This window comes from Anoplopoma fimbria, chromosome 19 (assembly GCF_027596085.1).
Source record: "Anoplopoma fimbria isolate UVic2021 breed Golden Eagle Sablefish chromosome 19, Afim_UVic_2022, whole genome shotgun sequence".
NCBI classification, from domain to species: domain Eukaryota; kingdom Metazoa; phylum Chordata; class Actinopteri; order Perciformes; family Anoplopomatidae; genus Anoplopoma; species Anoplopoma fimbria.
Window position 1 is genome coordinate 25328751 of NC_072467.1, and position 26976 is coordinate 25355726.

Sequence of the window (26976 nt, forward strand, 5' to 3'; positions counted from 1 at the left end):
GACGTCACGCTCCGGCTGCTAGGTTACCGCTGTCAAACACCCGGAAGTAGCTTAGTTAGCCTATTAGCTATCTGATGCTACTCCAGCAGGGGGGGGAATAAAAACAGCCACGAGGTGGACACGTGCTGGGTGTGTGGTGGGGGGTTATTTAACCAAACTGCAGAGTCACGCCCGTATATGACGTCACAAAGCACCCCCCCACAACCCCTGCAGCTAACTAGCTAGCTAGCTGGCTGGTTTAGCGCGGTGACCTCTGACCCGGAAGTGATGGCGATGACGCGTCTGAGTGCTAAAGGTTAGCCTCCACCAGGGGAAATGCTGCCCGCTAGCTGAGTTGTTGCCCCTCCGTATGTGTGTGTGTGGACTAAACATTCACAGGGTCTGACACCACCTCTGCAGTCACCGTTTGCCCCACATTATTAGACACGGTAGGTGGGGGACAAACCACGGGAGACCTGCAGGCACGTCTGCGGCAAAAGACTTCCGCCATGCTAGTTAGCATTAGCTTAGCTGCTAGCACGCTGTGCTGCAGCAGGAGAAAAAAAAATGCTATTTGGGGCTTTTTGTGCTTTTTTTATCAATGCAATTGAGTGACAGTGATGTGCATTTCATCCTAGATAGCTATTTAAATGTATTTGATATTATAATTATTATATATATTGTATATTTATATGTTTAGTATTAACTTAGGGTGCAGCCTCCACTGCTTTAACTCCTGTTTCTGTATGAATCCCCTCCTGTATGGTGTTTATTCTGACTGATTATGCTATATAAACATCACATGACACTAAAAACCTATAGTTTCTGTCTGTATATATAATATTTCAGTTACTGTGGAGTTTTTATTGTTCTTTTATTGCTCATTTGCTTATTTATAATACTTATTTTTGATTTTTTTACTATGTCTCTTGTTTGCACTATCCTCTATGCTGATGTAATCTTGTAAATGTCCCCACTGCGGGACTAATAAAGGATTATTTTATCTTATTTTATCTTATTAAACAGGGTGGCAGATTATAAGGGTGCTACAAGGGAGGGAGTGGGACCACCATAGTGCAAAAAAACAGTGTTAACATGTCCATTACTCCCTGTAGAATAGTTACTATACAAGGTTTCACAATCATGCCTTACCTAGTCCTTTGAAAAGTTGCATTGTCACTATGATTGCTTTGAAAATGTCCAATTAGGAAATTAATCTACAAGGCACCTGTTCAGCTGATTTGATTGTCAAACCTCTTTGTTTTCCTGCACAGTGATCAATGACGGCTTTGGTCAGCCATGGCTGTCGTGTCATGGAAGGAGATTTTACTTTTGACTGGACTGGTGGTGGGGTGTTACTGGAACAGTCTGTCGTGCGGCTTTGTGTTTGACGATGTCTCGGCGATCCTCGACAACAAGGACCTACGGCCCTCGACCCCTCTGCGCAACCTGTTCCAGAACGACTTCTGGGGAACACCCATGGCAGAGGTAAATCATGGTCCACGATAGACCTCTGTGGTTCATCAGTATGGGTTTACTTCTAGATTACACTTGAATGATTCAATCTGAAGCGGCATTTACATTCATCCTAGTTTAAGGGGTGGTTTATTAGCAGTTTCATTTAGTCCATTTCAACCCAATTTGCAACCTCTTCATATTAAGTTGACTTTAAAATGGCTAAAAACAAGATTGGAAAAAATGGCCACACCTAAGCCGGCAACTAGCAGGTGCTGACAGCGCTAAAGGTACAAACTATGGCAACAGTGCTTAACAGTGATTACCTGACGGGGGGCTGGAGGGTGGGTGCTACGCTTCCACCAAGATGCTGTAGGTCATAAGAAATGTCAATATTAACACCAGCATGTATGGCTTTCATCACAGTACAGTAATATAAATTAGTTTTCTGCTCAAAAACACGTTAAAGTGTCCAGTTGCTCTTAAAGGTTAATTTGTAGAATCATTGAAAATCTTCTCTAAACATATGTCTGCCTTTAATGTTTCTCAATCCGTTAACTGATACATTGTGTATGTTTAAAAACAGGAGAGGAGCCACAAGTCTTACCGACCCTTGACGGTACTCACTTTCCGACTGAACTACCTCTTCAGTGAGCTGAGCGCAGCCTCCTACCATCTGCTCAATGTCGTTCTACACGGCGTGGTGTGTGTGCTTTTCCTGCGAGTGTGCCGACTGTTCCTGGACAAGACTTCCGGCTTGGTGGCAGCGTTGCTGTTTGCTGTGCACCCCATCCACGCCGAAGCTGTAAGTACACATTTACTGGGCCAAGGCACTGTATGTATGTTATTTATGTGTAGTGTTATGGCAGAAAATAACTTAACGCTGCCGTTATAACTGGAACATTTACATGTTCTATTGATGGATTGTATAATTCAGATACCAAAACTTCTATTTACATATGAAATAGTTTTGGCCCCAGATGATTAAAACTTTTAGTGGATGTCCCCACAGAGGAGAATACTCTTGTAACCATTCCCCCCCAAATACCCTTTGGTTTTAAATTAGTTTTCCAGTCCAGAAAAGCACAAGTGACTCTCAATCATTGTTGAACCACAACGAAGCTCTGATTTGGGCTCTATATTTTTTGGGGTAACATTATTTCCTTTGTATTGTGACGTTTTAAGAATAGCTTTGTTTAGCACCACACCTGTTAATATTCCAGCTTTTAAAAAGGTATCATTGGGCACCTGACACCGAAACAGTATCTTGCTTTTAAAATCTGCTATGCACACGTTTTGGTGCAGATTTAGTTTCCTGATCATTTTAGCAATGACTGGTGATTTCTTCTATTCTTATTTAACTGATGTTCAGATGGATCCTCGTCTCTTTCTGCCCTTTTTATTGTCAGTCTGGTTGAACCATTGTACAGATTTTTGTTCTCCTTGCACAAAACATTATTTTTTTTCCAAACCCTTCATTCAAAATAACATCTATTTGAAAAGAGGACTTTCTACCACCCAAAAGCATGAAAGACGATTCAAAACGAAGAGTTGTCTCAACAAAACAACCTTTTGTGGCAGGCGTTCCCAAACTTTTGAACAGAAGTGTACATACATACAACTATAAACTGAAACAACAGTTGAAATTGCTGTGTTGAACCGATCCGATGGACTTCCGTTCAACATTTGAAGTGGTTTCTTCAATTATTTAAAACGGTCCCTCGTAAAACTGTGTAATGACTTCCTTAAAGTGTTGCATTTCCTGTTAAAGCAACCAGCGAGGGATCAATTTAAAGTGTAAACTTATTGGATATTAGTTATGGTTTTAAATAAATTAGGTTTATTGGTTGGACTCTTCAGTTACCTCCAGTGCAGCATGAGGTCAAAAGGATGCTGTTTTCAAGGAAGTAGTGTATTACTTTTTCAGTACTAGTAGGAAATGCCAAGCCACTTATCCTCAAGCAAAAGTCAAGCTCATTATAAATTGAAGCTCCTTCCCCAGGTGTCCACCAAACTGGAGGAGCCTAGTAGCCCAAGTACAGTGAAAGCAGCCGACAGATGGTCTGCATTGCCATGTTCCATACCAACCAGTGCACCATTCTTCAGTTTGACTGTAACCTTCAACATAAGCATGCACTGGGTCAAACAAAACATTCTTGGTATGTTTTTTTTTAACCATGTAACATGGCAAGACAATCCTCAGTTCACAGGCATCCATGTAGGACTGGAAAACTGAACAACAATGTCTCTGTCGTTAAGTACAACCAACAGAGAAGAGCCAATACATCAGGTCAGAACTCAGTGGAGCTCCTAGTAACGGGATAAACAGTGCACAAGTACAGTATGGCGTATGTGCTGTACTTGTCTTCACTAAATACGGGGGGAGTGATTACGAAATCACTCGTCTGCTGCTGACAACTCTTCTATAGCCTCTCCACCTCAGCGTTGCTCCGACATGCCCAGAAGCGTTGGTGGGGGTTTTAGCACTTCTGAACAGGTGGCTACATTTATTACCTATCTGGGTGGGTGGTGTCCCACAAAAAATCCAAATCACAATGTTTTTATGACAATAAAGAAAGAATGGCTTTGCAACAGTGAATAGTAGGTGAAAACACAGGCCCATGTGTCCATATTGTTAGATCCCGCCCCCTTGATCAGGGTTTGACCATACCTTGACCAAGACATGCCCTCCCGTTGTGGACTGTGTTTACATGCATACTTTCAACTCGCTTATAACAGGATTAAGTCAACTCAAGTTACTGCAACTGTCATTTAAACCCCTTCTGTTAATACAGCAATGATTATTAGCCCTCTTCTTCGGGCTCTGGAAATAGTTTTCTTCTGAATTAATATTATTCTAGTTTTTTTTTCTCACTTTAACATTCTTTTTTTAAATTGAAAGTTAGTTGTTACAGCCATTCATCGTGAATGTTATCACAACCATCAAGTTTATTTAACGCGATCGGAAACCAAAAAAACTTTTGCTTATTGTTTATCATTTGAACTTGATCTTGTTCTCTTCTTAAAAGGTTGCCTGTCTGAAAAGCTTCTTCCCCAATTAGGGCTTGTAATTCATCCTATTCAACACAGCTGAACTGATGACCAGACAGGCCCTGACCAGAGTAGCGGAAAAACAAAGAAAACATTCTGCTTCTTGGGGTGGAGCGCTACTGTTACACAGCATGCACTGCTGCGCCAGTCTTCCTCATGGTGTTCTCTAATCTGTGCAGAGTCTCTCAGACGTCTTGAATGGAAACAATTTGCCTCACAAATGAGCCTTTAGAGTTAGTCCTGCAAATGTCCTTCATGTTATCGCCGTCTGGAATCTCTCTCTGAACGGATCATTTGTTTTTGAGTTATGCTCCAAGCACTGAAGGTCCCTTCATGATAAGTGCGTACAAAGACTCCCTGTGTGTCCCTATGTCTTTCTCAGTGGTTTTTTTTTTTTTATGTAATCTGTCTTTTTGAATGGAGACCTCAGGTTTTTTTTTTCTTAAGTTATTCCAATAATCTCCCAATACAAATTAATTAAGGCTCTAAAATTGAAGTACAGGGAAAACAGTCTTTTGAAAAGCCGCATCCCGACTCTGCACGGACAAACACACACACAGAACATTACCAAGACAAAACTGTGGTTTTCCTTCCTCAGATTCTATTTGTGAATCTATTTTCCCCTGACCTTTTTTTTTTTTTTTTTTTTAATATTGTGTAAGCGAATCAGCGATTAAGTTATTAGGGCCACTGTGATACAATGATAGCATAAAGTAGCTCCATATTTATTTAGATAATGCAGTACTTGTTATATGTTTAAAAGCGATCAGTGTTATCAAACTAAAACAGTGAATGTAGCACAGTGGCATACATGTTGTTATGGTATCAAAATGGCCCCTGCATAAGACATTTGGCCACCTTATCAAGTAAGCTAACGCAGTAGTGTGGCTGCCTGATTTAAGTAAGTGTAGGTAGATATTTGTGCAATGTATTTACAGGCCAAACAATTAAAAGGACCCATTGGTACATAACAGTTGTTGGTTTCAGCTAAATGGGCTTATTTCCTCTGCCACTAAATTGACAAACTGTTTTCTGTCTGAGAACAATGAATAAGCCTTGTTTCAATTTAGATGTTTATACATATCTCCTATCTCACTAAACAACAGATGTATGTGTGGTTTTCATATGCGTCTATTTCCAAGAACCCAAGTCTTTAGTTATGGTGGAAGTGAAAATGGTATTTCTTCCACACGGGGGCAGTCATCATTTACACATATGACAGGCGTTGACGTCAGAGAGGCTGCTTAACGGAGATGTGTATGCTTGTCATCCTGAGAAGATTTACCTGAGCAGACCTGTTTTCACAACTGGATTCAAGGGGCTTTAACATGTGGACTCTGGTTGCTGCCAATTGTAGACACGTGTAATGTTCTCAAAGAGTTATTCTCCCTTTTTCCTTTCCTAGAGGTGTATTTGAGGATTTATCCGCGATGGTTGTTGAAGCCTGGAGAGAAACGCTCACGTGCTGGTGGGAAGCTCTGATCCTTTTGACACCTGCGAGCCCGTGGCTAAATAAGGTTACGGTTACTTTGTTGTCTCCCATGAGGAGAAAATTAGTTTTAATGAAGCACTTTGCCTAAATCTGAGATAAACATCACAACAAACACATGTAAAACATTAGCCTGAGATAAAACAGCCAGCCGCTTAGCCACAAAGCCATTCACTCCGTTAAGAACAGAAATCCAAAGGAATCAATCTCAAAACATACACACGATAATAATAATTCAACTTTTATTTCAGACACATGGGTCCATCCAAACAGAAAAAAAACTAAAACAACAACAAATAAATACAACACGAGGAGTAGTACATGAATTGCAAAAAACTTCTCACTTAACATTTTTACAAGCAAACACATGATCAGTAAAAACCTCAAAAATGAGGGTTGAGGGGTGCAGACGTTCCCATAATCCTTTGCCGTTGTAAACGGACTGAATATTAAACCTGGACCTTGACTGTTGGCTTCCCAAAAACCAGCTGGTAAGACCATAACGTAAAACAGAGTCTACAGCAGCTCTATAAAGAAGAAGAGCCACATGAGTGTGCCCGCTGTGCTCTCTTTCTGTGCGGACCCCTAAATATTATTGGCATTCATTGAGTATTTTTAATCTATATGATTTAACATGCACCTTGCTGGGAAACTTTTGAATTAAATTCTCTTCAGCTCGATGAGCAAATCAGTATGGATTTGCAGCAGTACTGACTCGTCACTTGTTTTTTACCATCAGGTCACAGGCGTGGTTGGCAGAGCTGAACTTCTTTCTTCAATCTTTCTCCTGGCTGCTTTCTTGGCCTACACAAAATCAACAAGTGCGGACCACTCTATTGGTAAGTCTCAGGTAGTTCACCAGTCTCTCACTGAATTACGTTTCATGTACAAAATGTTCTGGGTTCATGTCATAAAAGTTGTTTTCAACTTCCATTAAGCCATTATGGGAAACATGGGAAGTGTGTGACGCAGTTGATTCAGTGACCTGGAAGGCCTTTGGCAATGTTGCAGTCATCCTCATTTATTCATAACCAGTAATAGTAGGGTTGGGTTCGGATCAAATACCTGGCTCGGTGGAATAACGTGAGGGTTTTCAGAAGTTCGGGGCCACTTTGAAGTTTGGGAATGGAATCTCTTAACATGCCTGTTTAATGATGTTTACACTTTTACATAATTCATAGTTTAAATTGTGATCCAGACACACCTGGAATAGTTAATTTGTTGGTAGTTCTCCATGCACTGGAACCTGAAACGCAGTACGAGGGTGGGGTTCGCCTTCATTAAATACACCGGTTTGAATTTGTGTCTCTAATTGCGGCCTGAGAAAAAATTCTATGCGGCATTTGTGCCTTTTTCAAAACATCAATTGGATTCGCATTTAATTGCTCTAGCTTTGTGTTAGGCCTTTGTTTACATTTGAGGCTAACAAACCAACAGAAACCATGACAGCAAGCTGTGGGAGTTTTAACCACAGCCCAATTAGTAACAGATTTGTGATTCGATACCAACATTGTTAATGATCCTTTAAATTACGTTATTAAAGGATCTAAGTTTAATGTAAAGTTGTCAGGGCTCTCTGTTACTAAATGCCTCAGACACAAGTTATCTTTTGCATTTCTATGCCGCCGTTTCTTGTTGCAAAAGGTACGCAGATAGCATATCATACATCTACTATAAGCTAAAATCGGTCAGGCTCCAGTTTCAACATTTGTTTATTCTTCGCCGTGGCTTGTATTTGTGCAGGTTGTTGAGTTGGAATCGCCCGCCTGACTTTGAGCGCCGGTTCCTCAGGCAGCTGGCAGCGCTTGAGAGCTGCGTACCAATTCAGAGGGCGAATCTTTGAAAGACCTGAAAGCCTCTTCCTTCCTTAATGAGCCTCACCGAGACTAAAGCTCATGGTCCATTTAAGAAAGTTCTCATTAGGTTACAAAGTCAAATATTTCAAAGTTTATGGTAAAGATGTTACCTTTAATTGGCCCACATGGAATAAATACCACTTATTAGTGGAAGTTCCGTAATGGTGTTTACAGGACAAAATGGGATATTTCACTTCAACACGTGGTGGATGGTTGGCAAACAGTGTGCTAATTCCACATATATCCATATTATTTTCATTTCCTTGTAATGATTGATAACATTCACCCTGTTGACAAGAGCAAACAAGAGTCAATGCCTGGCGTAAAAAAATTCACACTGGCTTTTTTTTTTTTTTTTTTTTTTTTAATTGGCTGAGCAAAGTTCAAGTGGTATTCTATCAGTGATTGATGGTACAGCTAAGTGGAAATGCATGACTTGTATTTCCCGACTTGACATGCTCTTAAGGAACGTCTTCACAGGAAATCTGTACTTTGTGTCAAGTCTTTCTTGTTGTTTCTTTTCTCCAGTTTGGGCCCCCATCGCTCTGACAGTTGTTTTAGTGGCGGCAGCAACTCTGTGTAAGGAGCAGGGAATCACTGTCATCGGCATCTGCTGTGTCCATGAAGTGTTTGTTGCACAAGGGGTAAGGCTCCGCCTCCGAAACGTGATCACACCTGTGACATCAAAGCATCGGCTGGCTTTTCTTCAATAGAGTTCTTTTTAAGCATGAATTCAAAGTAACAGGTTAACGTTTGATGAGGTAGTACATCAGATAAAATACATACTGAACATATCCAGCAGTGACTGAACCCACAAACAGTTTCAGGGCGTTTTTCTGTCACTTTTAACTCACTATGGCCTTATTTTCCTTGCATAAATTATACAAAAGAAAAAATGCAAGTTGAATTTATTTGATAAATTGATATTTCTGGACCAGTACCTCACATCCTGTTACAACAACGACAACAACCACCTTATTCATTCTAGGCACAGGAGTTCCTATTTATCATCGGACTCTTCCGTATTTTTATTTTGAGCCATAAAATAAACTTTTATGGAACTATTGAATATATTATAAGCTAATAAAATCAGTGTCTGATGGTTGCCGGGTTAGTTCCGACATTGCACTTTGGCCAATGCGTTCCGCCTCTTTTGGGCTGCACACAGACTTTGCATTCAACCAAACACTGCCGGAAACGGGCTTGTCTCAAATAGTCAGAGTATAAAAAGAAACCGGATCGCTTCTGATAGCAGATCTTATCTCGTTGCCTATGAATGCAGAACCTGTTTATGCAGATTAGTCTCAGCCAAGTCATTAATGGCTTCCCAGTTCAATGAGGAGCACAGTATACAGTCATTTTTACAGGACCTTGATAATGCATACTGTTTGTTTTAGTTTTTAAGTTATGTATATTTAAGGGGATTTGGGTTCAATATAACTCTTTTAGGCTTAGATATGATTGTTTTTATCTTACTGAAGCATTCCCCACTAATTATTGTTCAAGAACCGTGACGATAAGTTCAGTTTTTGGATTTCTTTTCATTGAACATGCATTTCTGACCACTTTTGGGATTCACGCTAACAGCATAGCAATATGGCTTTTAAAAATGTTTAACATCAAAAACCTAAAATCATAATGAAGTGTGTTGAAACCTTTTACACTAAATGTTGAGTTGACCCTTCCTTTGTTGCTATTCTCTCAGTTTACCTTGCCCATGCTGTTGGACACACTGCGGCAAGTCCTGCAGGGTAAAGACGGTTTCCCTTATGCTGTCCTGCAAACGCTGCTAAAGCTCATCGTCCTCGTCATCAGCACCCTGCTGCTCGTCATCGTCAGGGTCCAAGTCATCCAGTCCCAGCTTCCAGTCTTCACCAGGTAAACGGCGTTATCTCATCAGCGGCAGCAAAATGCTTTCATTTTATTTCAGTCTTACAACCCTTTACAGCCTTTTCTCCCTGTTTGTTGACTGCATTAGCTTTTTATGTATTTTACAAATCAAATAAACTTCAAGCTTACAATTTCACAGTTATTTTTAATGCTACAAAGAGTGAGATGTGACTATTTTTTTAGGGCATTTCAATTTGGTTTTTGTGCGTTGTAGTTAAATTTTCAAGTTTGGCCAGTTTAAAAAAAAAAAAAGTCTCTCTCTGCAGCTGCTGTGTCTCATCTGAACAAAAGGAAAAGACATTTGTAGATACTAAACGGCAGTGAAATGCTTTCAAGAGTCGAGATTTGAATGTAAATGAATTGCAGGATTATATAAACACATTATACTAGAACTACTAGGTTTTTTTATTTCAGGTTATGTAAGAGTTTACATAATGTCTTTTTTTAATTATCTGATTAAAGTAGAAAAATCTTCCCATGGCTCCTGACATCCTTCATGCTAATGGTTGTTATTTACAGGCCTGTAGTTCTGTCTTGGACAAATCTACATCATATCAAGTGACGCCAATGCATTTTGCTGTTCTGTCGCAGAAGAACATCAGCTGAAGGCTTTTTTCACACTTTATCTAAGGATGAAAATCTGTGAATTTTCCCTTCAAGACATCATAATGTACCATGCGATACTATATTATGTTATATGTTCCATTGAAAATATAGCGATATCGTCTTTCATAGTAATACAGACAACACTGGGTACCATTATATAGTCTTATCACGTTACTGGTGTTCACTGTTTACATAGACTTGTTGACTCTGCTGCTAACAATCACCCCACTGTCACTTTAACCGTGTCTCCAAATGCTCTTGTATAGTTTCTATTTTTCTTCTGTTCTTGTTCCTCTTATTATTTATTTCTGTCCTCTCAATAAGGGATCGACAAAGGTGTATCTTACTCTTAATTAATGACGTGACCAGTGAGAACACTATGTCAGTCGCTGAATGTTAATAGGTTCATTGGATTAAGTCTTAACTATTTTTTAAATTGTCTGTAAAGGATTCCTCTCCGACTCAACCTGATGGCATTTGATTGCAAAGATAAAATTCCAGACCAATAGCCGAGATGTGCTAATCCTCTAGCTCTTACCCTAGAGATGTCTCCGGAAGAAGTTCTGTGTTCAAGTCATAACAATACTGCAGATTTAGATTGTCGCCACTCCCAGTTTTTGGTGAAGAAGTGGTTCAGACCACTTGCTTTACCAGTTCTGTTTGGATACAATGCAGTCTGGAGGAGACAGATTTATGAGTTATGAGTCAAGAAGTACTACCCTGAGCCTTCCTCTTAGCACTTATTGTATTCGTATTAGTTTGTTGCAATTATTGTATTCGTAGTAATTTGTTCCTGCACTATACTTTTGCTCTGGTTTATGCTCTTAGATGCTTGTTTAAGAAAGGAGATGCACTTATGCCTTCTGGTGACTAGTAGTTCTCTTGAATACCTATGTTGAATACACTTATTGTAAGTCGCTTTGGATAAAAGCGTCTGCTAAATGACTGTAATGTAATAATGTAATGTAATGAGTTAAGGATCGGCGGATGTCTTCTGGCAGTTGTATCGACCTAACATGTTCATCGTAGCTGCAGGATAAAACACAGTCTTAATTTACATTTCTTATTTCAAATGTTTTTACACATGTCTATATATTTACTTATATTATAACAGATGCTTTTATTGTTGCCTTGCCAGTATTGGGATCAAAGGACGGCAATGTTTGTTGATTGGTTGGTTGCTTCTATGTGACACTGGTGTAGAGTTAAATACGACAGCTACAGGCCAGAGAGTCATGAAGTCTTTGCTTTGCTGATTTTGACATACACATTACAAAATGTGATGGGCAGTTTTTCTATTTAATTTATTACAACCAAACATGCTTATTTTAAACCTTCTGTGAACTTTCCTTCCTCCAAATGTCATTTTTTTAAAGCACATTCTCAAGGGAATGATAGGCTCTTTTAAGTTTTAGATAGCCTTATTGCCTTTCCTTTGACATTACTCAAGAGAAAAAACAGTACGTTACTGGCCATAGATCCTGGCTGTAGGGTTATTAAAACAAGTTTTTGAGATTATGGTTGCTATGGGGAGCTTTGGACAGAGTACAAGGGATGCTAAATGATCATAAATACATGATATACACTTTAAATCACATGCAGTGTTCTTTGCTGTTTCTTGTCTTTGTTGCCCTCCTGGTTTATTAGATGTGGTAATGAAAATATTAAAAATAGAGATACATATGTACAGTATATGTATATCTACAAAGATATAGTGCTGCTCAAAATCAGCAGATTTGGTTTATAATAGAATACATTATCTTCATCACTTCTCAGTCTCAGCTTTTTTCCCATCACAAACGTCATGCAAGTAAACTTTAATAAAACATGTTTTATCCTCTGGTGCTTTACTGGTCAGATGAACTCTTCTGCTCTGTGTCCTCTCTTGTAGATTTGATAACCCCGCAGCAGTCAGCCCGACTCCCACAAGACAACTGACTTTTAACTACCTGCTCCCTGTGAACGCATGGCTTCTGCTGAATCCCTCTGAGCTCTGCTGTGACTGGACTATGGGCACCATTCCTCTGGTGGAGTCCCTCGTAGACCTCCGTAACCTGGCCACCCTGGTGTTCTACACGTTCCTGGGCCTGCTAGCTTACCACAGCCTGCGCTACAGACACAGCTCTGCCAAGACTGTCATCATGGTGAGCGCTCATTATAACCAACACTGCAACACTGCTACATAAAAAACCAAAATCACCAAGCATAATCCGAAAAGAATTTGAAACACGTTGTCTGGGGAAAAAAAGATTAAGGTCTTAGATTCCGGGATTTAAAAAATGGACCATTTAATCATGAAGAGAAAATACAAAATGTGCCTAATTAATCAGTAAAAAAATTCAGTTCAAACTATATTTTGATTAAATAGCTGTGCATAACACAGCGGAGGGGCTTGTCGCTAAAGTGGCTGGTCCACTTTGAAGGTCAACCCACCTTAAATTAGCCTCATTTGTTGCTAACTTCTACCACCTATTGATTTAACTTCAATCAACAGGTGAAAAGACACGGTACCTGGGCTCGGTTCGAGACGAGTAACTTTAATGCTACACACACACTGCACTGCGTTAACGCTACTGCTGTCCTCATACACACACACACACACACACACACACACACACACACACACACACACACACACACACACACACACACACACACACACACACACACACACACACACACGGCGGGCCACCGGGCTTACAAACACACTGGCAGGAAACCCCGACAAGAGTCTACCAGGCAGACGCACAGCTGACAACCTCGCAGCTAAACTAATTGATGCGGTGGATTGTCTCTGGGAAACTGGCAGCATGTGTCCACGACAGAAAAATAATAATTTAATTTAGCATCCCTACTGAGACACCCATGAAAATACTGCTTTGTAAAACAACAAGGAAAATGAGAGAGTCAAATGTCTTTCAACATCCTCCTATTTTCTTTTAGCTGAGAATAAACTGCTAGGGTGTCTATTGGAGCTCCCCAAAATGGATAACATTGCCATCTTAAAAAAGGCTACGGGTCATATTAATGTTCAAATGCTAGTTTATGGACCACAGTATTTAGAAAAGGCCGCTCTCGGTCGTGTTCAGGGAGGTTCGTAGCACTTGCAGGTCGGATGAAATGACTTACCTTGAGTTGCCAAAACTCAGAATAATGTAAGCTACATTTTCCTTCAAATGAGATTTGGTCAAAGCAGGCTAGTAACCGTGGTAGTTTTCAGTATTCTTTTATTCTATGATCAGTTACAGCCCAGAGACTGCACGTATTTTAAATAGGACTGCCACAGAGAGGAACATATTGGCGTCCCTGTCTGTCATAGCAGCTAGATCGTCACTGAAAGTTTCCAGGAAAAGTCCTCGAAAATGATCTCTATAAAAGAACCATGAAGAAACTAAAGCGAAACAGCCACATCCAGGAACTCCAGATGATTATATCTATTTTTCCTAATGCGCATTGGGTCAGAGCATTTCAGCCGATGCTAGAATTGACCGTTACATGCTAGACATTTCAGTGCCGTTGTCTGATCCCATCTTTGTTCGTCGCGGCCTGTTTTTTATTGAAGAATTTTTGTGATTTACATCGTCGAATCGCTAACAGACAAAGTCAGGAATGCAGAACATGCTTAAATGCATGATCAATAAAAACATATAAGGTTGTTTTTTTTCTTATTAGCAAACTGAGGAAGGTAATGGTAAACATAGGCAGGATCTGTCAGCACAAATGAGAGGGATAAAACAAGCTCCTACTTGAGTGAGAATGCATTGTTCATTGTGGCACATGAAACAAATTAGCGCCCGTTGTGCAACAGGCCCGTGGCTCTCTTACTTAAGGGTTAGTGAACTTCCCAACTTCCTCCTTCCCAGTGTTGCTCTTAGCTTCAGTTTAGAAAAGGGGACCACAAATCAACACAAAATACGCTCAATTGTGACCTTTGCAGTGTTGATTCTGCTTTGCTAAGAGCATTTGAAACATGTTGCGTAACAATATCACACCACATCAACCTACTTAGTTTTATTGAGAGGCCGCCAGCTGTAGCTGTCTCTAAATTGATTTAGACAACAGTTTTCAACTGAGGACGCCTGCTCTGAAATGCCTTTTTCTACCTATGAGGGCTGCTGGCTGTGAACAAGGGCTACTATGAATTATTATTTTGATTAGCAATTAATATGCTGGTTATTTTCTGGATTAATCATTTAATTGTTTAGTTTTTAAAACCATATAAAAGGGGAAAAATGTAACGATTTCCAGAGGCCAATGTTAAACTTTGCATTTGCTAGTTTCTTTTAATATTTCTACTGTTTTATTTACCAATTGTTTACAGTCCAAATCCTATTTATTGTCACTAAGATAACCAGGAAATCATCACATTTGTAAGGCTGGAACCAGGGACTTTTTTGAAATTTTTGTTTTAAGTTTCTTTAAATGGAAAAACGCATTTTCAAAACTTCATCTCTACGCTACACACACATAAGTTAAAAATACTATAAATGAATCATCTTGGTTTACACTGCAGTATTTTGTTAGACATTCATGATGTTTGTAGTATATACTTGATTATTTCTAGCAGTATTCTCCTAAAAGAAGATTAGAAAAATATTTTAAAAAAAACGTAATTTTCAATCTTCAAATACATGCAGGCACATATAATTTGACCTCTGCATTTAACCCATCCTACTCATTTAGGAGCAGTGGGCTGTTGTGAAGCGCTAGGGATGCAACTTTGGGTTAAGTGTCTCGTTTAAGGACAGAAAATAAAGTTAAAGTTAAACTTTGGGTGGCTGTTTTGAGGTTGATTCCTGTGGGGAAATTTGTCTTGTGCTTATAAATGTTCCCATCTGTTGAGTGGCATTAAGCAGCCATCCGGGCTCCAACTCATCTATATTTTAGGAATACACGTAATGAAATACACAAGTTTGTATTATAAGTATTATAAGTCATTATTTTCAGTTCTCACCACTTCCCCCGCTAGTATCCCATAAATCTACCATGTAATTATCACAACAAGACACTATTTGATAACCAAATTGCTGCATGAAATACGGATGGTTATTTTTTTTGGAATGTACCCACGCTATTAATAACAATGGACCAGCCTCCAGCCTGTGCAGGAGGACGAACAACCTACAGAATCAGATCTGTTCTTGGCATCAGCTCATCTCACACACGCTGAGATGGATAGATTCTTGGCTGCCCGAGTAGCCCCGGCTTATATCTGATTTAAACACAGACTCATCAGTTTGTTTTGTATGTAGGTGTATTTTAGAAAACTGGATCTAGGACTGCAACGAATGATTATTTTCATTATTGTTTAATGTAATAAATTAAACCTTTTGTCTATTTATAAAAAATAAAAAAAATGCTTATGGTTTCCCGGAACCAAAGGAAACTGGGAGCAGAGAGTCTTTGTTAGGAAATAATGAACTAATACAAAATAATTGCCAATGAATAAGTGCATTGAAATAAGATGGCTGGTATGGACTGAAGTAATAATTGGTCTTTTTCTCCTGCAGGCCCTGTCTTTGATCGTCCTGCCTTTTATTCCTGCGTCCAACCTCTTCTTCCCTGTGGGTTTTGTTGTGGCGGAGAGGGTCCTCTATGTGCCCAGTATGGGCTTCTGTGTTCTGGTTGCACATGGATTCAAGATTATCTCGCATAAAGGGTGAGTGCTTGTCCAAAACGATGTTACTGCCTGTCTGTACCGCAAAAAGCAAACCTTATCACATATGTACAAAGTAATAGCTAATGATTTAAATAATGCATTGAATCCTTGTACTAAATTCCCAGGCTCCCTGAAGTGTTTTTTGCAATTTGAAGTCTTGCAATTCTTTACATTTTCCCTTTGCAGACACTTGAAGAAGATTTCCTGGTTGATTATTGGGGTGCTTTTAACTACACATGCAGTGAAGACTTTCAAAAGGAATTGGGACTGGGAGTCAGAATATTCTCTATTCACCTCTGCCCTGAAGGTAAGATAGAAAGACAAGTCATGCAACAATGCCAGAGTGTCTTGGCCCACCTTGTCAGTGTAACTCGGCTGTTTTCCAATGCTAGAACCCTTGTGATAAAAACGCCTAATGAAACAGTCTTTTTTTAAATGATAGGGATGGATCAGTCTTTCACAAAACATCAACGTCATACTTTTTTTAATTGTCTGTTGATGTAGGTCAACAAGAACAATGCCAAGTTGTGGAATAATGTTGGCCATGCTCTGGAGAACCAAAACAACTACGCAAAGGCACTGCAGTATTTCCTCCAGGCCACTCGCGTCCAGCCAGGTAAGAAACGGAAATCGGGGGTTTGTAAATCAGTTTGCGGTTTATGTTCGTGAATGAAATGATGGCATCACACCAGCACTGGAAAAACAATCTGCCCGGGCTTGTTTAATTACGTGAGAGAGTTTGATGGGATATTGTGAAATAACTCAATGTTTTTGGGATGCATTAGCTCAGCTGTAAAAAAAAAAAAAAAATAAAGCTTCATTTTTATAAGTTCCGTAACTTAAGAGTGTGTGTGTGTGTGTGTGTGTGTGTGTGTCCCGTGTGTGTGTGTGTGTGTGTGTGTGTGTGTGTGTGTGTGTGTGTGTGTGTGTGTGTGTGTGTGTGTGTGTGTGTGTGTGTGTGTGTGTGTGTGTGTGTGTGTGTGTGTGTGTCGTTTCTGATTTAGAGGACGGCATTGCAATCCCGTGGGAGCGAGCCTTCATGCCGTCAAAAATAAACTGCGGGCAACCAGAGGGATGCATTTAACAAATACAGTTGAAAAGAAGATTACAGCAGGTCATGAACCGCTCGCCAGCTGGTGTCGGTATCAGCAGAACAAACAAGTAGAATAACAACGCGGCTAATTACTGACCACGTGTGCTGAGAAAACTCTTAACAAACAATTCGCCACAGCGCTTTCTCCATTCAGTTTGGTGTCTTCGTGATTTGAGCAGCTTTATCCTCATCGACTTCTCACAGAATTTCAGACATCAAATTTATAAGCATTTGTGGGTTTTTGTTTTGGATGCCTCTACCCCCGAACTGTTATCGATGCTCATGAAACCCTTATTACTAAATGATATCTGGTTGCAAATATAAATAAGACTATCAAAGAGATCACAAACATTAGATTATAACCTGACGCACCACATGTTTCGGAACACGGAACCATCTGAGAGACTGTCATTGGACACTTTTTGGAAAAGGACCGGTTCCTAAGAAGAAAACTTGCCTGGTGATTAGAAGAACCATCTGTCAATCAGACAATTGTCGGATGAGAGTCTGGGGAGTATTTATTCTCTTTTACAATGAATAAATACTCAGTTCAGGCGAGTGAAACCAATGCAGAAGTGTCTTAAACGTGCATTCCCTCTCCTGACCAGCAGAGGGCAAAAAGAAGTCTGGTTGTATAGAAGTCTATGAGAAAATGACTCTACTTCTCTCTTGATTTATTCCCTCAGTAAACATTGTAAACATGAGTTTATGGTCTCAATCTCTAGTTTCAAGTCTTCTTCAATACAGCATGATGTTCATTTAGTAAATGATGCTCCATTTAGAGTCAAACAGACCATAAAGCAGACTATGCTTTAGGGCGGGCTTACTGTGATTGACAGGCCGCTGCCGTCACCAGAGCCGTATACATCGTCTCTACGTCACTCCTCCGTAGTCCAAGTATGTTAACTTCTTATCTATGGTTGCAAAAAAGCCAAGAATGCCAACTCTCCAAACTCTAGGCTTCAAAACGGCATTCCACAAACCAATAGGTGACGTCATGAAGACTAAGTGCACCTCTTGTATACAGCCTATAGATATGACTGATCTACGCTAACCTCTTCAGGACCCGCCATTGTTGTTGTGAACGAACAATCACCTTTGTGCGTTTTTCGAGCACAAACCGTCCATGTAGCTCCTCACAGGACCCTGATTGGTTCATGCTCTGGCATACCGGACACTGAGGCATTACTTGAAGCCTGACGGGATGGATTTTTGGTTTGATACGCGATCCCGCAATTCTCATGCAATCTTTTGACATGGCGAGAACGTTTACTCAAGTAATACATTCTTACATTTTTAATTGATGAAAAAAAAAAAAAAGTAACATTTTTCTGTCATCTATTATTCTATTACTCTTCCTGACCACTTAGGTTTTTGAGATATTTAACAGCCGGTCTATCATTTGATGAATCCATCACTCTGAGAGCTCACTATACTAAACTAATATTTCATCTTGATTCGTTAAATGTTAAGTTAAGCTTCTACCAGCATTTCTGTTTTGCTTTATAGCTTAGTTTTCAGGAAGCCAGTCGTCAGCGGAGACATCAACACTTTCGCCGGTTCACCACCCAAGAGTGTTTCCCCAAGATAAATGGTTTAAACACATTAACCGTTGAGGATTTCCTGCTGTACTAATCATCAAGAACCAGTTATTCTTGTCCCGACTGACCCCTTTCAGCGCGTCACTTTTCCTACCGGTTCCCAGAAGGATTTATTTTTCCTTCAGAAAAACAAAGTTGCGTTTTTTCCTTTTTAAATCTACCATCACGGTTTATTTTGAATAATGTGAACTCAACATTAGTTTAGCGTATTTGTAGAATGTTAAAGCAAAGTGGTAAGAAATACATTTTTGAAATACACAGGGTTGGGTAAGGAATAAAGGAAGACTAATTTATGTTTCAGTCTGTAGCTGATTCTTTTTGTTTTTCTTATACTCAATACAATGTTTCCACAGATGACATCGGAGCTCACATGAATGTTGGAAGAACCTACAAGAACTTGAACAAGTCCAAAGAGGCAGAAGATGCCTACCTGATTGCCAAATCCCTGATGCCACAGGTAACTCATTATGTCACCCGCAGTGCACGAATGTTTGGAGCAACTAAGCCGAACCTCCGAGATCCTCTCCATTCATATATTTTTCTCACATCACATGAGCCACAATAACAAGAAGCTTTTGAGCAAAACACATTAGAGTATTAAAAAATAGCATATCAGCTACATTGATTAAAGTTTTTGCTGTACAATTTGCAACATGTGTGATATAACTACAAAGTGTGTCTTTCTGTAGAAAAACAGGAACTGACAAAAATTTTTTTTTTAAATTAACAAGCAGCTCCTTCCTGGTTTATGTAACCTTACTGAATCAGTTTAGTCTAGAGCTAGTAGTTCTCATCAGTCCATTCACCAATTTAGCAGCTGAAGCTGATTTCAACACCACCAACAAAACAGCCTCTAGAATGGGAGCAGTGATACTCCGTTACGAAGCACACTATGCATTATTGGGACAATGAGCCAAGATGGAGAAAAAAAGTCTACAGTCCAATCTACAATCTGGGTTGAAACCGTTTTCCCTCAAACACGGCTCATTAAAACGTGTTTATTTTGTAACATTGGGATTAGACAGATTATCATCACCTTCCAATCGCTGAGTTCTCCGTTTCACCGCTCATCAGGTTATTCCGGGTAAGAAGTATGCGACGCGTGTGGCCCCGAACCATCTGAACGTTTACATAAACCTGGCCAATCTGATCCGGGCCAACGAGTCGAGGCTGGAGGAGGCCGACCAGCTCTACCGACAAGCAATCAGCATGAGACCAGACTTCAAACAAGCCTACATCAGCAGGCAAGATTTTTAACATTGCTTCCATAAGATATCAATCTGTTAGCATGACTTCAACCTTTATTATTTCCACATATAAACAGGGAAACACTATGTACAAATCTTTTTTTTTTTTTTTTAAATCACTATAATCTAGCCTTTAATGGATCTTGCGACCTTTGGAGCCACACATGAGGCAGATCTGCAGTGCTGTTAGTAATTATATGGAGAGTGACAGATTTATTGTTTCATTTTCACTGAAATGAACATGCACTGCAACACAGGCTTGCCCTTTCTTGTCTATTTAATTCAACCTCACCCACTGTACTAACAGCTGGCATGAACATTTCATTGAAAGCTAAAAGCTGTTTTTACTAATTGTACTCAGATAAAGATAAAATTAGGAGAGGTGTTCAAGTTCTACTAAAGTGATAATTTGTGTTTGATTTACTGCGGGTTTGAATGTGTAACTGTTGCAGTTTAGTTGATCTGTTGCATTAGTTGTCACAACTTAGAGTTTTTAACACATTTGAATTTAATAAAAAGGTGCATTGATAATATTTAGGCTTCTTATTTACAGTTTTCTTAGCAAACGGTCCTGCTCTCTGCAATAAAATCTAAATTCTGACAATGACCAAAAGACATAAAGCTCCATCTGCAACTGACTAAAAGGGATTTATTTTCATCCGTAGCAATCCACATAAGCAACATCTTTCCAGTTTGGAGGGAAAGAGTTCCAAAATACCAGCTGATTAGACTAAAACCATGGAAATAGTGCACAAATTCTTGGATTTAAATTTAATACCCTGCCCTTTCTACTCTGAAATACGATCCGTAACAAGTGCTGCAGAGTCTCTAGATTCTCGTTTCTAGGCACGACCTGCCAACAAGCATGACAGAAAAAAAAAAAGAATGCTGCTTTGCATTACTTGACCTATCTGAAATTCAGAGATTGGCAAAGAAACAAATAATTATATTAAAATAGGGGTTAATCACATCAATTAGAATTATATCGTCAATTAAATAGGCTTAATCATATGTAACGGGTTTTAATGTATTGTAATTATCCATCTTGTAAAAGATACAATTACCACGCTTTGACTGAATTGTATTGGTTTCAGAGGGGAGCTGCTTCTGAAGATGAACAAGCTCACAGAAGCCCGCGACGCCTACCTCCGAGCCTTGGAGCTCGACCGCACCAACGCCGACCTCTGGTACAACCTGGCCATCGTCAACATCGAGATGAAGGACCCGTCGGAAGCCCTGAAGAACTTCAACCACGCCCTGGAGCTGAACCCACGCCACAAGCTGGCACTCTTCAACTCGGCCCTTCTCATGCAGGAGTCTGGTGAGCGAGGTTCTGAACAAGTGGATAGCTTAAATCTAAGCCAGTCTCCGGCTGGAGTAAAAGAAAGGACTCCACTTTCTAAATGGAAAGCATAAACTCTGGGCTCTTCTTTAAGGGCCCCTACGCGGCCTTTTTCACGCCAACACAGCTTTGAACAAAAGGGAATAACCTGATGTTACCTTTAGGGTGTAACCAGCTTCTTAAAGAGTTGGCACACCTGAACCAAGCGAGCTCAAGCAGAGAGTTCACGGCCAAGTTTCTGTCAGGTCACGCTTAACGGACTCTGTAACAATAAAAAGAATGTAACAAGCTGTTATATTTACAGCAAGTTTGACTGGCGGTTCATGTTACCTGTTCCCCCCGTGTTTCTTTGCTTTTTCTTCTCGCACTCTTTGCCAAGCGGCACATTCCTGCTGTAGGTTAAATCCAGTGTGAAAAATCCAGCCCATAAGATCGATCTACGTCAAGGATCACAATCTACTTACTCTTATGAAGGGTGGTTCAAACTAAATCGACAAAGAAGTCATTGAGTCATTAAGATAGCAATATATCATGTTGACAGAGCGCGGTTTCAAACCCGTGTCAGCACAGGTGTGAAGCTTTTTCATTGGAACTCCTTTTTCTCACACTTTGGTTGTACCTTAATTGATATTTATATGACACCTACTCTCACCTACTCTCATACGGCCTGCCTCCTCCTTTCTGCAGATTTCATATTTACTAAATAGACGCATCACATTCTTTTAAAATATCCTCTTCAGTTGCAGTTTTTTTTGGTTTAGTTTTTCGCAAGGCCTCTGATGACAGATTATTCCTCTACTGGAGGCACGTAACCTAAACATCACATACGCCGTTCTCCAGTTGCTCTATTTGCTCACTTTCTCTCAGATTATAAAGTTCAGCAGGGTCACTTGACCATAAACTGCAGCACTAAAGCCTGTGCAGCCTTGATGGCCAGTAAAATCTCTCCCACGAATGCGTTGCGGACAGTCTGTCACCTAATTCCTCTCTTAACTCTAGATTTTTCTACAGGTGAATACAGGTGAATACAGGTGAATACAGGCGTTACGGTCGGCAGAGCACCAAGCTCATTCCTCAATACAATATTTATAATAGCTTCTGTCTGTATATATAATATTACTGTGGACTCTCTACTGTTCTTTACTGTTTTTTATTGCTCATTTGCTTATTTATAATACTTATTTTGATCTTGTGTTTTTTTATTTACTATCCTCTTTGCTGCTGTCCTGTAAATGTCCCCGCTGCGGGACTAATAAAGGATTATTTTATCTTATCTTATCTTACATTCCTACTTTCACTACCATATGTGATCACTTTTCTTAAGTGCCTCCAGCAATCAGAGCTGGCCTGCATTTGGAGAAGTTAAAAAAACAAAAAGTAAACTCAGAGCCAATTCAGCTTTCGATAGAAAAGACTCCCCCCTAAACCGCCACCCTAGGTTTTTGAGTTGCAGTGGCAGAGCCGGTATTTGACCACGATGGCACCTGTGTGTGTGTGTGTGTGTTATGTGTGTGTGTGTGTGTGAATACAGTATTATATTTAAAAATAAAATGTGAAAAAAAAACCCTGTTTAAGTTTATTACATTTCAGTTTATGTGTTGGTGACGCATCGTCAGACCCTGTTTTTGTAGAACGTGTCTTGGCCCTAACTGTAACATTAATTCACAACATTAACCGTAACTCAGACTTAAAATATCTGGAATTCAGTATTAGTGGATTATAAAACTAAATGATTATTTTATGTCTTTCTGGGAAAAGGTGATCCAAAGTTCTGGCCTGAGGCTAACAGTCGCTTCCTGACCTACGTGGAGGAGGAGCCCGAAGACGCAAACGGCTACTTCAACCTCGGCATGCTGGCCATGGACGCCAATGAGAACGCAGCGGCCGAGCGGTGGATGCGTAAAGCCATCGGGTTGCAGGCGGGCTTCCGCAGCGCCCTGTTTAACCTGGCGCTGCTTTACTCCCAGTCCAAACGAGAGATAGACGCACTGCCTGCGCTGGACGAGCTGCTGCGTCATCACCCGGAGCACATCAAGGGCCTGATCCTGAAGGGCGACATCCTCATGAACCACAAGAAGGACACGCACGGCGCTAAAGCCTGCTTCGAGCGCATCTTGCACATGGACCCCACCAACGTGCAAGGCAAGCACAACTTGTGCGTGGTCTACTTTGAGGAGCGCGACCTGCCGCGTGCCGAGCGCTGCCTGGAGGAAACGCTGGCCCTGGCTCCCAACGAGGAGTACGTACGTCGCCACTTGAGTATCGTGCGTAGTAAAATGGCCGCCATGAGCGCAGCAGGGCAACCGCTTACTGCGGCAGGGGAAGCCGCCGTACCGGCTCAGGAGGAAGCTCCGAAGAGAGTCGAGGAGGGGCAGGAGGTGGCAGCGGAGGTTGAGGAGGAAGGGAGGGGTGCTGATGCTGTTGCAAAGGGTGCTGGGGATGAGAAGAATGTGCGGAAATCCTCTCCAGAAAGCCTCGGAGCTGTGGGCGTGGACCAATCAGAGTCCTTGGACAGTAGCCAGTCTGACGAGCGGACTAAGGGTAAGTCCACTAAAGAGATTACAGATATAGAGAATAAAAGGGCAGCAGCCTTGAAGAGACTAGAGGAGATTGAACGCATATTAAGTGGTGATTGACATTGTTGTAATTTATAGCTGGACTACTTTTATAGACCTCTTTAGTGATCAAGGATAAGACTGCAATGCTCCCCTTTGAAATGTGTACTCTTAAATCAATTTCATTCATTTTATGGCTTTGATTTATTCACTTGTTTATTCGCTTGTTTGCCAGCTGCTCGGCACGGTCCCGTTGATTTAACACTAATCATAAAGAAGGGAAATTTTGTTTGCACACGAAAGCCCATTTAACAATAAGCACAAAGCCAATTTGGGATTATCTATTTAAAGTTTATGGCCGATGTAGATGCCGATGTGTGTGCTTCATCTGAATATGATTTCCCATATCGTAGATCCGCAGTAGTCATTGTTTATCACTGGATTTGTTTTTTTTTTCCATTTTGTTTTTTTCACTAAGATGTGACTCACTCCTGTGTGTTATTGTTTTAAAAAGCAGATTGATTGTATCATGGACAATTAAAGGAAATGACATGTTCCACAGATTTCCTCATGGGAGGATGATCTCTGCAAAGGTTGGGCCTCAAAATAACCCCCCCATATCACCCCCCCACCCCCACTACATCAGCGCCTGCTTGTGTTCCGTTGCATCTTCTAATCTTTATTGATCTCACTCACCATTTCCTGCCACTACATCATCAGCCTCTGTGCTCACAGATGCCTTCACCTCAAAATTTCATTGGGAGCCCATCTAAAGACTATTACCTCACTCGCCTTTGTCACATTACCCCCACCCCCCACGACTCCCAACCCACCCCACCCCTTGAATCTCCAAAACCCTTCAGACACAACAGCCACAATAAAACCTGAATGTTTGTTTCCTGCTTGTGTTGGTAAAAATACCCCATACACATCGCTCCGACCAGGGCATCGCCCTTTTTTACGTGACGACCAACAATGACGCACGTTCTTCTCCAGCGTCAGGCTTCATCATGTGCTCCTTCCACTTTATATGGGGGGGGGGGGGGGGGGGACTTTTCACAGCACATTTGCAGAAAACAGATCTCCACATTCATCCGGCTCAACGGCGACCATGTCGTTTAAACTGACTGGTACGGAAATAACACTGCAGTGTTTCCAAGTTTTTTTTTTTAGTAGCCTTTGTATTCCATTTCTTCAGCATTTAATACCTGTGATCACTCCGGATCAAAAATCCTCTCTCTCTCTCTCTCTCTCTCTCTCTCTCTCTCTCTCTCTCTCTCTCTCTCTCTCTCTCTCTCTCTCTCTCTCTCTCTCTCTGGGTGTTCAAGACTGCAAATTAAATCTTTGCAATCAGAAAAAGCGCAAATCTGTTTCTTGTTTCCTCGAAAATAATCAAATCCAGCGATTGATTTTCAACAATCCCCCGCTCTGATTGAGAGCACTTGAAAAGGCCGATAGCTGACTAATAAAAAAATAAATAAAACGCTTTTCATACTGCACAAATAGTTGACAGCGTCCGAGCCCCGATAGTCAGGAGCTGGAGTCGTGGTCAGACCTGTGATTGTATCTGTGAGGCAGGTCAACGATGTTTCATTAATCACGCTCGCTGCAAAACAAAATACATAAAGGACTATTCTTTCTCATGGGATAATGTTAATATCTTTTTTTTTTTTTTTTTTTTTCACAGTGCAATAATTAGTTTCAGTACGATGACACTCTGCTCAATGCAATTCTATTAAAGGGGAACAACAGGAGTGAAGACTGATTACTGTAAGTCAGCAGCACTGTGGTGGTACTGAGGAGCCTCGCTATGCATTGACCTTGTTCAGCCCTGAAATTCTATGTACATATATTTACAGCGAACTTGTATCCGGTGTTATTTATTTATCTTTATATGCACTGCAAATGCTGTCGATGTCGTTTTACCATTCACAGTATGCTTTGAATTCACGGTGCATTATTTTGTCTCCTATTAATTATCAATTATGTGTACTGTCACATGTTTTTTTTCTTTCTTTTTTTTTCAATTTTTAACCAACAGAGCCATGTCAGTGTTAAACATGTTTAACATATTCAATTAACTGTCTGCCCTAAAAAAAGTAGGTACATCTTTGAAAGAGGAAAAATCCGTTTTTTTCCACCTTGTTTTGCTGAGTGGCTGATTTTTGTACAATTTGAGATTTTTTTTTTTTTTTTTTTTTTTTTATGCTATAGCCCTTGGTGGTGGGGGTTTAGGTTATTAAATAAAGTGAGATGACAACTCATTCTTTTTGTTCTACTGTGTCTGTTTGCTGCAGGATGATGTGGTGCTAAACATGCTTCATGAAGGATTCACCTATCAGACTCTGGTTATTGGCCGATACAGAGTTTAACTGTGTGGAAGAGGCTGGGATCATTCTCTGATGTCTAACCCAACATCAGACTTCAAACATTTGCTTTTCTAACTTTGTAAAACAAAATGTAACAAATCAATACATGTACTGAATTGTTATTTATTCAAATAATGGTATTAGATATCCTATCCAGCTATTTCAGATCAATATCAGTACTGGGGCTTCTCTAGGCACCATGTGCTCTACTGCTCTTCATGCCACAGGCACATCCCGCCATCCCTCGCAGAATGTCCAGCCCAGTGCCAATCCGATTTGAAATCCCCAAATCGAGTTCCAAATTGAAATCCAATGTAGCAAAAGGTTGTTGTTAGTCTCTCCGACCAATTACATTTTGGATTTAATGTAATTTACAAATTCACGGCATCTAATGCAGCAATCTGTCCCTCGACTTGACTTCCTGCACCGATGCGACGTCTGTGAGGAAATGTACAGCAATGAAAGGGTTTTGTTTCCAACAAGGGATATACTATGCTCTATTTACAACATTAGAGAAAGCTGGAGACGCAGACGGAGGAAAGTATTACTATATGATGAGTTTTAAAGAAAGGGTCTGTTCACCAACATTCCTCAAGCAAGACAAACATATTCTAGGTATCTGCTTCCACTCCAATACGATGAACCAGATACTGTAAAAAGCATTATATCCGGGGCTCTTCAGCGCCATGATTGATTTGCCTGAGGCCAAACAGTCAAGTGACAAAAATGCTCTGAAACTTCGATTGAACTGCCGGCTGCTGAACACAGTGTCAGGAGACACGAG

At 40.5% G+C, this 26976-nt stretch overlaps 1 protein-coding gene across 5 annotated transcripts; it reads left to right on the forward strand.

Annotated features, from left to right (window-relative positions):
• The first annotated feature begins 224 nt into the window (after positions 1 to 224).
• tmtc3 (transmembrane O-mannosyltransferase targeting cadherins 3) lies at positions 225 to 26976 on the forward strand. Of its 5 annotated transcripts, XM_054620395.1 has the most exons (16): positions 225 to 428; positions 1254 to 1467; positions 2021 to 2239; positions 6714 to 6813; positions 8359 to 8474; positions 9536 to 9708; positions 12218 to 12470; positions 15837 to 15985; positions 16172 to 16292; positions 16490 to 16601; positions 19033 to 19136; positions 19754 to 19923; positions 21021 to 21247; positions 23027 to 23809; positions 24386 to 24416; positions 25511 to 26067. In XM_054620395.1, the coding sequence occupies exons 2-15, from the start codon at positions 1279 to 1281 to the stop codon at positions 24403 to 24405; spliced, it is 2736 nt and encodes a 911-aa protein (XP_054476370.1). In that variant the 5' UTR covers positions 225 to 428; positions 1254 to 1278; the 3' UTR covers positions 24406 to 24416; positions 25511 to 26067. The 5 variants fall into 5 exon arrangements, with proteins under 5 accessions (XP_054476370.1, XP_054476372.1, XP_054476371.1 ...); XM_054620397.1 differs by lacking the exons at positions 24386 to 24416; positions 25511 to 26067 and adding an exon at positions 26121 to 26976; XM_054620396.1 differs by lacking the exon at positions 24386 to 24416.